The sequence below is a fragment of the Patiria miniata genome, unplaced genomic scaffold (genome assembly GCF_015706575.1).
Source record: "Patiria miniata isolate m_02_andy unplaced genomic scaffold, ASM1570657v1 HiC_scaffold_5, whole genome shotgun sequence".
Classification (NCBI taxonomy): Eukaryota; Metazoa; Echinodermata; class Asteroidea; order Valvatida; family Asterinidae; genus Patiria; species Patiria miniata.
In genome coordinates, this window is record NW_024037072.1 from 25,295,872 (window position 1) to 25,306,284 (window position 10,413).

General features: G+C 41.6%; 1 protein-coding gene across 1 annotated transcript in view; it reads right to left on the reverse strand.

Moving 5' to 3' along the window:
• Nucleotides 1–8,707, reverse strand: part of LOC119740213 (sodium- and chloride-dependent taurine transporter-like) — a 77,346-nt gene extending 68,639 nt beyond the window's left edge. Inside the window, exons 1-2 of the mRNA XM_038215428.1 lie at nucleotides 8,292–8,707; nucleotides 6,486–6,617 (exon numbers count right to left, since the gene is read on the reverse strand). Of these exons, the coding sequence (XP_038071356.1) occupies nucleotides 6,486–6,617; nucleotides 8,292–8,541 (382 nt within the window). The 5' untranslated portion in view covers nucleotides 8,542–8,707. The remainder of the gene's footprint in view (nucleotides 1–6,485; nucleotides 6,618–8,291) is intronic.
• Nucleotides 8,708–10,413: the final 1,706 nt, after the last annotated feature.

Here is a 10,413-nt window from a genome sequence, read left to right on the forward strand (position 1 = left end):
TTTCATGACATATGACGCATCGGTTCTCATTTTAGGTCCAAAAAGCAAAATTTCAATATTATGCTTTGGCGATGGGTCCAATGCCCTCATTTATCATTTTTGCACATACAATTTTATTTTTTCAAACAAGGACCTTTTTCTTAATACATGTATATGTTGTTTGGGAGGTCGTTACGACATCAAGCGTCAAGTTTCGTGACATTTGACGCATCGGTTCTCATTTTAGGTCAAAAAAGCAAAATTTCTATAATATGCTTTGGCGATGGGTCCAATGCCCTCATTTATCATTTTTGCACATAAAATTTTATTTTTTCAAACAAGGACCTTTTTCTTAATATATGTTGTTTGGGAGGTGGTTACGACATCAAGCGTCAAGTTTCGTGACATTTGACGCATCGGTTCTCATTTTAGGTCAAAAAAGCAAAATTTCAATATTATGCTGTGGCGATGGGTCCAATGCCCTTATTTATCATTTTGCACATAAAATTTTATTTTTTTAAACAAGGACCTTTTTCTTAATATATGTTGTTTGAGAGGTGGTTGCGACATCAAGCGTCAAGTTTCGTGACATTTGACGCATCGGTTCTCATTTTAGGTCAAAAAAGCAAAATTTCAATATTATGCTGTGGCGATGGGTCCAATGCCCTTATTTATCATTTTTGCACATAAAATTTTATTTTTTCAAACAAGGACCTTTTTCTTAATATATGTTGTTTGGGAGGTGGTTGCGACATCTAGCGTCAAGTTTCGTGACATTTGACGCATCGGTTCTCATTTTAGGTCCAAAAAGCAAAATTTCAATATTATGCTTTGGCGATGGGTCCAATGCCCTCATTTATCATTTTTGCACATAAAATTTTATTTTTTTAAACAAGGACCTTTTTCTTAATATATGTTGTTTGGGAGGTGGTTGCGACATCTAGCGTCAAGTTTCGTGACATTTGACGCATCGGTTCTCATTTTAGGTCAAAAAAGCAAAATTTCAATATTATGCTGTGGCGATGGGTCCAATGCCCTCATTTATCATTTTTGCACATAAGTAGAAATAGTAACTGTTAAAATATATACATGTATGTATTACTGACAGTTTTCAAACACTCCCTGACCATGCACAAAAACATGTACAGGCATCAAACAACACACGAATATTATGCAGAACTATACCAGTATACACACTTGTTGTTGATACACCCATGAGTACACCTCAGTGACTTTTTTGAAATCACAGCACAATAGGATTTCTTCAGACTGGCTTTATGTTATGTGTGCGGTTAAGCCAGGGATTAACCCATCATAAACTGGATGACTAGATACATGTACTGTGCAACCCATGGGCAGATGATAATGGGCCTCATTAGCTATGCAAATCCTCTAGCATGTCAGGATAATAAACTGGTAAATTCTGAGGGTAAAGGGACAAAGGACTTATTAAAGGCAGTGACCAGTACTCTTCATTATCACATGTGGATAGTCAACAACTGCACATTCCCACTGACCGGGGAAAACATTTGGTCAAAGAGTCTCTATTAAGAATGATGTTCTAACTTCAATGAGATTTAACAGTTAAATTGTGACATCCTGGTTTATGTCGAGGGAATTTCATTTTAAACACGCTCTTGTTTAGTGCTGCATCAAGGAAAAGCGTTTGATATCAACAAAAACTCTATATAGAAACAATTCCCCCAAAATTTGCAAACCGGTCTTGGCATAATGATGTAAATACTATGACTAGTCTAGGCCTACAGACAACTGACCAAATGTCATGCATGTACCCAACCTTCCAACAATGTTTACCGCTTAGCACCAGTAATACAGAACTGTTAGTGTGCTGCGCTTATCTGCTAATGCGCCAGCCTCAGAACCATGGACCATGGTGAACAAAACACAGTACACGTAGGCCTACATCGCCGGTGTTGCACTGCAACAGTGCATGCAATACATGCATGTACACCATTCATCGCGATCGGCATCGTGATGGACACCACGATCCCAATAAAATTAGATTCTGAAATCTTACACAACTATCCCGACGTGTAACCATGTACTTATTTTTTTTCTTTCCATAAACTCTCTAACACCATGCTAAAACTATATCGATAAGTACTAAACGTAGCCAAATCGACCGACTCCGTTTCCAAAGTCTCTAAAAAAGGAGCTTTAGCCATATCGCCTGGAGCCTGAACTTAAGTCCCTACTATGATATGCCATGGAACAAAAGGAACCACACTACTTTGCATGTGGGCTTTTCGACTAGCTCCCAGTCCATCCGGCAGGGTTTTTTTTCGCTAGTGCGCACAAGGTTCTCGGACTTTATTTTCCCATCCCTTGTCATTTTAAATACAAGTCAGACTATGACGAAACTTCTAGCAAAACAAGCTTTAGTTTTCAAAGATTGCTTCAGTTATTAATCGGATAGAAATACACTTAAAAGGTAAAAGAGAGAAAATACAATAGGAGTTTATTCTGAATTAACAAAAGGAGCTTATCGCCCGCGAACTTCACAAATACTTCAACAAAAACTTCTTGGCAAAACATCATGGCAGAACAAAAGCAAACAGTTTCTTTAACGAATACTGGGGGCGAATATGACAATATAATGAATTAAGTCAGTGTAAATCTTTTTTTCAAATGGAAGCTAAACAAATTTGAATTAATTAATCAAGTTTCCAAAACGATTTTTTTTCTTTAAAATGTCACAATTATTTATCATCGATATGAACTTTTTGCAATAACAAACGTAATTTCTTTTACAAATGATTGGGTGCGAATATAAATATATCATTAATAAATTTCAGTTTAAATCTTTGAAAAAGTTCCCAAACGAATTTCTAAATTAACGTTATTAAAGGGAAAATACAACATTTGCAAACATCAAAAAATAAAACTACCAAATCATTTTGAAATACCTTGCTGGACTGTTAGTGAATGACAGTGTAAAGCATCCTGTAAAATCTTGGCACCTGGTATACTGTCATTTTCAAGAAAAGTGGTATTTTTGTATCAATTTCCAACGCTGATCGGCCGATCAGCGTTGGAAACAACTGGCTTTTTTTTCTCAAATACTGGCCCCAATTGACCATCGCACTTGTTTGCAATCGATTACAAACCTATGAACGGGTACGAGCCAGCTAGACTGGTTCCCTGACCTTACAATTCCCCAATGTATGTAAACTGTTCTGTTTCTTCTTATATGGAGTCAGGGAACCAGACTACAGGAAAATGATCGTTTTTCTTGGTTTTTATAGCATTTTCGAACCCAAAACCTTAAAAAAGTCAGTGTAACTATATTTGCTATATATTTCTAACCCCCCAATTCCATTCATTTCTGAAAATTACAGCAAAAGCAAATGATGTATATTCCCTTTAATATCTGCAAACATCTTCATATGCCACTTGTCCTTGCCAAATCCTAGATGCATGACAAATAAAACAGCAACTCCCAATCACTGGATGTCCGATGAGAAATTATTCGTACGTACAATTAATGCGAACAGCGAACCGCACGTGCCGCCCAACCAGTGCACGTACGGACAGCTTGACCGGCCGGCCTCTAAACGCAGAGGCCCGGCGCGGGAGGCTCACTACGCTGTCGTGTCGTCGCCTTCCTTGCTCTATGCCCAAACGCACTCACAGTCTGAACCTCTACCTCTGACTTTTATAAAGTATTTCTAACCCAAACTTTTATAAAAAAGAAGAAGCTAGTTTCTTGTATTTGTGCCGGTGTCATGTGAAAATCCGACTGCTGTGAAAATCGGAACCCTATTATTGGTTAATCCTTCACACGTGACAGGTCACTCTCTCTTCTCAAACAAGGACCTTTTTTCTTAATAAAGAGTCCACATTTCATGGAGTCGGATATTCACGCTACACCGGGAGTCCTTCCAAATGTAGTCTGAAAATATTGGCTACCTGCGGAATCTCGCAAAAAAACTTGGAGTTCGCAAAACTTGCGTAGGCCTACGGTTGTAACGAAAAGTTCACGTCAAAAGATTTCCAATGCTTGCAAAAAAATAATAAAATAGTGTTCTCTGGGATATCGTGTCATTGAACCACAGATGTACATAAAAAAAAACACGTGCACATACCTTATATGGGAATATTTTGCAAAAAAACCCACATAGTACCACTTGCGCCGACGAAAGGTCTAGTCGCGATCATGACGTGCGGAAGGCGCCTGGGGTGCATGAATTGAAGACCGCTGCACGCCGCCGCAACGCGGAGATACACGAGAGCCGGAGTAGCACGATCGGAACGATATACAGTGTAGTTCCAGAACGACCAAAATAATGCCCACAAGTTTTCCATCTGTGATCCTGAGTGGAAACGTAGAGAGACTTCAAACAATGTGCGTACTCCTGTCACAAAATCGTAAACCCTGCGACTATTGAGTCGTCGGTTGGCATGACATTTTATTTAATTTTTTTTCTCGGGAGCCAATACATGTATGTTTAATTGGTCCATAATCTATGTATTTTGAGATGAGTTTGGAGACAGGTTTTATCGTAAGACGTTCGGAAGTTCATCAACCACGGAGCAAGGGACAATTTTCAACCACTGTCGTGCCGACGTTCTCTAGACTACGCTTGCGCTTCTCCATGGTTCGTCAGGTTGGACTCTTGCGGCGATATCAATTGAAAAATCGTCGTCAACTTAGGCCAAAAAAAGTCTCCGGTTTCTGGTATGGAGCTTGCCCAAAAAGTGGTACGGCGACGGGGCTTTTTTTTCTTCTTTTTTTTACCTGATTTGTTTGCTTCAAATGTCGGCTGATGACTGCAAATGGTGCCCGACTAAACTTAGTGCAAAAATATGGGAGTCCAGAGAGGCCACATAAAGCTTATTCTCGATCATAACCCTATCTAAAAACACGTTAGAATTGTGCAGCAGCAGGATTCCAGTCAAACCAGTGAGTTTGGCGGTTTGGGACATCATTTTTCATTGAAAAAAAAAACTTTTTGATTTTGCCGACGCGCATGGCCGGCCACGGCAACGCGCGCGCATACCAGAAACCGGAGACTTTTTGGGGGGGGGGGGCCTGATGGATTTTCACAAAGAATTCCTTGAATGTCATTTTAAGATTCCACTGAAAGAAATTTCCTTTTTTTTTTTTTTTTGGAAAATGTTCACATTCTCCGATGTGTAGAGCAAATATTGCAGTCTTGCGTGCACGTGCACGAGAGCCGTATACGTACGCCGCAGTGAAGTCCTAACCACGTGGCCATTGTAGAATGATATAGCATAACGAATTTTTCTATTGGCTAACGCGATGTCAACAAAGACTTGCTTTCAGCAACCTGAAAGCGTTTAGTTTTTAAAAAAATGATCTTTAGGACACTTTGTTTCCATGATTTCTTCCACAATTTCAAACAACAATTTCATCGAAAATCGGTTTCCATGATGCATGACGTCCCTAGGCTCGAAAGTCTGTGCGGCCGTGTAACTCGCGGTCAACCAATAGAATTGCTTGTATAGGCACGGACATTTCCGTGGGAATTTCCCCTATCACGCAATACCTCACTGCTGTACAGCTAGCTAGCTCAGAACTTCGCTCCGGCGTAACCCCCGCCCTGCATGGCGCACGCACAGGAACATGAGACATACACACGACCAGACTTTTGGGACTGCATTGACGAAGTTAATTTTTGAAGTACATGCAAACTATAACACGATGTTTTCTTTTGGATAATAAGACAGAAAACAAATTCACTTGCTGATAATGACTATAAATCATTTTGGCGGTCGGCGATTTTGACCAATTTTGATCGGAAGTCGATATAGTAATGGTTTTGTTCTCCAATAAACCAATACAATTGTGTGGGGTCGCATTTATCGCTTTCAAAAATGGGGTCGGTCGGGTGGTTTTTTTTTTGGCCTAAAGGATCGCCGTATGCCAGTGCGGCCCATTGGCGCAACAATTCGCGTCTGTTTAAAAAAAACAAACATGCCATTCAATCATTCATAAATTACAACTAAGCCTTTCTAAGATAATCTGGCCATCTACTTACCCCTGGACGCGCGGTTTAGTAGCGGTCTCATACCCTTCAAATTATGTGGACCATCAACACAGTCGTTGTTCAAGACCAACAATTGCAACAAAAGACCGTTTAGCACGTAGCGAACACGCAGACTTTACCAGGTGATTGACATAATTACAATTGACACGCTTTAATTGGATATAATAAAGGCGTCAAGAAGTCTTACCTAACGGTACGTTGCGGTTGACAGAGCATGGTTTTACACACGGTTAAAATGAGTGACCCTTTGCTTGGCCAGAGCGCGGGCGGCGAGAGGATTAGTACTGCATAACAATGAAGTGGTATGGGTGTGAGGGATCGGTGGAAACACGGTTAAAATGGGGTTAAGGATTAAGACTCAATGCACACGGTTAAATTGTGGTTGAAACGCGGTGGTTTGCTTTTTAACCGTCAAACTGCATTTTTAACCGTGTACATTTTCATAGTGTTAGGGTCTCAAAACTGATCACTCACCTCTAAACAGCGGAGAAATTTTCCAGACACCGATGCCTCCCTGGGCCATATACTGGCCCAGTCCTAGCTCCAGCAGCAGGAGTGGTACCCCGCCTACCACCAGGCAGATCAGGTAGGGGATGAGAAAGGCACCTGGTGGGTTCAATTACGAGAAGAAATGAAATTTCATGTGTACATTAATTTAACCCTCCTGCTGTTTGAACAGTCACAGACAGTAAAAAAACAAACAAACAAACAAAACAATCCGCTTCCCCGCCCATGCCTTTTACACAGGCTAGTCACCATCAGTCAGATAATATTTCAAGCAAGCACTGTGACTAGTCAAATTCAGTCAACAGACAAAAGCAGGCAAGAAGTAGGCACTGCTTATCAATTATCACCTGCAGTCAAATCATAGCTGTATCAAGTTACATTATAAACAGTCACAGCCAAACAATCCTGCTTTATTTGGGCTGGGAGTGGGAGCTCTTAACTGTTGAAAAGAGTCACTTGATTGATTTTTACTGAAAGAGTTTTGGTACATATGTGCTCCCTAGTCCAAAACTTTGAATTCCATTTAAAAAAAAAAATTAGGCCCATCTTAATGTTTATTTACCGTTAATCATACCATCATATGAAACTCAAATGATGAAGAGTATACTGCCAGGTTGCAGTGTAGAAACACTTGAATTTGTAGCGTTCTTAGATAATCATAGTCTTAATTCATCCTTAGTCAATTGGCATTCTGTAAACATCAGTGTTACTTTTTTAGTTATTTAGCATTGACAGTTCCTGCATATTTGTATTTTAATCCTGCTAATTGTTCAACCGTGCTAGAATGCATTTTACATGTACGTGTAGATGTATTCTTTTTCCATACGCATGTGTACCAGGGTACATACAAACACCCTGTCATTGATGAGAGGTGGTTCCCCCCCCCCCCCCCCCCCCCCGAAACAGAAATCAGTTGGGAAGACCGAAGAAGACAATAGCAGGGAAGAGGCTCGTATTAGTACAAATCTAGTAATTATGCAGAAAGTTGGGGGGGGGGTTCAACCCCCTCAGCCCCCCCCCCCAACATTCCATTCAAACTAGCCTAGGATAAACTAATTAGTCTGATAAGTTTATTTATTTATAAAATAACGTGAAGCACATGTGAAGAATGTTTCTCTGAAGTAGGTTTACAGTTGTGGGTTTAAAGTACATGCATGATTGTCATTTCAGTGGTAGCCGTAAGTACACTGTAATAAGGGAATAACAGTGTGAGGAGCCGGTCTTCACTGCGTGATAATGACCGGGTGTGGGGGTGACCGCTGTTAATGGACCGAGACGAAGTTGGGTTGTGTTGTACAAAGTCTATGGAGAGTCAAGAACATTTTCAAAGCATTTCCTAACAAAATTGGAGTGTTTCTCAGTCCCAGATTCATGTCTTTTCAACATTTTTGCAATATGCGATGAAAAAAGTGCTGTCAGGATGCAACCTAGTAGTAAGTCTGTCACTTTTTGTGCTTGGAATCACCTAAATAGTTTGCTAAGCTTAGATACCATTAGTGACCATGTTGAATATTATCAGCTAGCTTAATTGTGGAAAGAGGGCAGCGGTTTTACGCTCCACTCAGTAGAGCTAAGGCCTACCCTAATTTTTTAATTTTTTATTAATTACTAGGCCATTATTAATTATCTCCGCTAATTAGACAAACTTGGCTCAGTTTATTATCATCTCCGCTAACAAGACAAACTTGGCTTTATGATCATATTTTTACATTAAATTCTATACCATCTGAAGATAAAGAGCTAGACAATTCAACCACAAATGCCCAGACCTACCTCCTCCATTTTTGAAGCAGAGATACGGGAACCGCCACACGTTTCCAAGCCCGACCGAGAAGCCAATCAGTGCCAGCAGGAAGTCCAACTTGCTGCCCCACTGCTCTCTTGCCTCCGGCACCTTCTTCTCGGTACCATCCCCCTCCAGATCGCCCAAATCCTTGGTCGTCATTTTGCGATCGGCCTGGCTCACCAACTCCAAGCCATTTTCGTGCTTGTGGTTCAAACCTGCTTCTGATGCGTCGCCCATTTTGGATTTTTTTTCCGCTTCAAGTTCAACGTCAATACGTACGTTTGAACCTGTGCTATGCACGTGCACTTGTACTTGTACGATGTCCACCGGCGGCACCGCGCGTTATGTGTACGGCCGTGTGTGATGTGATGTGATACGTGCGCGCGAGATGAAAAGCATGATGGCTCGAAGTCATGAATTATGTAGTACTGCTCACGCGTCACGTCGCCACGTGACTAGGGGGCTGAGCTAACCATAGAAGCACCGCCCCCATGAACCCGTACCGTACAACCACTAGATGGGAGGATCAGGTCATTCGATTCCAACTTCGCCATGCCGCGCGGAGAGCTGTCGCCGAAAAAAGGGGCGGGGGGGGAGTCCCGTGCATGTGCCGAGAGACGCAAAAAATAAGTTTTATTGTTTTTGAAAGGGACCCATCTCATATGCTTAGCAAGCGGGGGGGGGGGGGGGGGAGGGGGGGGGGTAGGGGGGGGGGTATTTACTCCCCCCCCCTCCAATATTTTGTGAGGACTGCCCTTTTCCATTCAAATGCCCTTTTTTTCACCAGCGCTTACCCCCCCCCCCCATATATTTGTAAAGAGTGCCCTTCTATTGTTAACAAGTGCACTTTTTATCTGGACAAGTGCCCTTTTTTAAATAAAAGATGTGCCCTTTGATGCCATCGGCCGTTCGGGTGCCTTTTTTGAATTTCGCGAATGTATCGCCCTGAAAAGCACCATATATTGCCCGCTACAGTGTGCAAGTATAATCGTCGGTTTTGAACAGCCCGGCGCACCAGCCCCCCCCCCCCCCCCCCCGGCCCCCAACCCCAACACACACACACACACACCTTCACTATTGGATTTTACGGAGGCGGGAGGCCAAGTGTCCGGAGAAAAAAAATGTCTACATTTCAGCGCAGCAGTGCCCTTTTCAAGAACCCCCCCCCCCCCCCCCATAAAAAAATACCTTAGCTACGCCCCTGCATGATCTAGGACCTCCCTTCAGAAAATTAGACCGGAATCTAATAGATAATTGAACGTTATGCCTTATGCCCACTCCTGTTGGTGGGTTGACGCTCCCAGATCAATTCAAAACGGCGAATCACAGAAGTCTTTTCTTCGTGTATTATGCGTGATCTATGTACCCTGTACGTGCACAATGGGCCGGATTAGCCACTATTCATTGGTGTTTATGTCTAATCCGGTAATCAGGATAAGCAGTGAGCGCTGTCCGGCTCACGAGTTGCTGTGATTGTAAGGTACAAAGGGGACTGTAGACTGGCCCTCTCTGATCAGCAAACAGCCTAAAACTGTTTTTAAAAGAAAAGATAAAATAATACCACTCTACCACTCCGATCCCCCATATCTCTCTCTTTCACGTAATGGTCTATCATTTGTTTGTGTCTTAAATGATAGACCTTGAAGATAGACATTGGCCTTGAAGTTCAAGCGTTTCCAAGTATAGCCATCGATCAACTTACGAAGAGCCTTCAAATTTAGATGCAAACATGCCTAGATTGATCATAAAAATGTACATTGTAGGAGTAATCATTAATTTTATTGATAGTTTTAAGTCTTGATATGATCAGGGCGTTTGCCTCAACAAAAACAATAATCCCTAAAACTTGAAAAAACAACCCAAGTCTTTCAGGTGATAAAACTTGCATCAATCACAGAACAAGTTTTGTTGGACCACCCCAGTTGTAATAACTCGACTCAAGTCAATACAGGCAAATGCATCGACTTGACTCGAGTCGAGGACATTTTCAAAGCACTTTTCCTATTACAAAATTGGAAATGTTTCTCAGTCCCAGATTCATGTCTTTTCAACATTTCTGCAATGACTGACCTCCATTGAGATGATATACGAAGAAGAAAAAAAGTGACG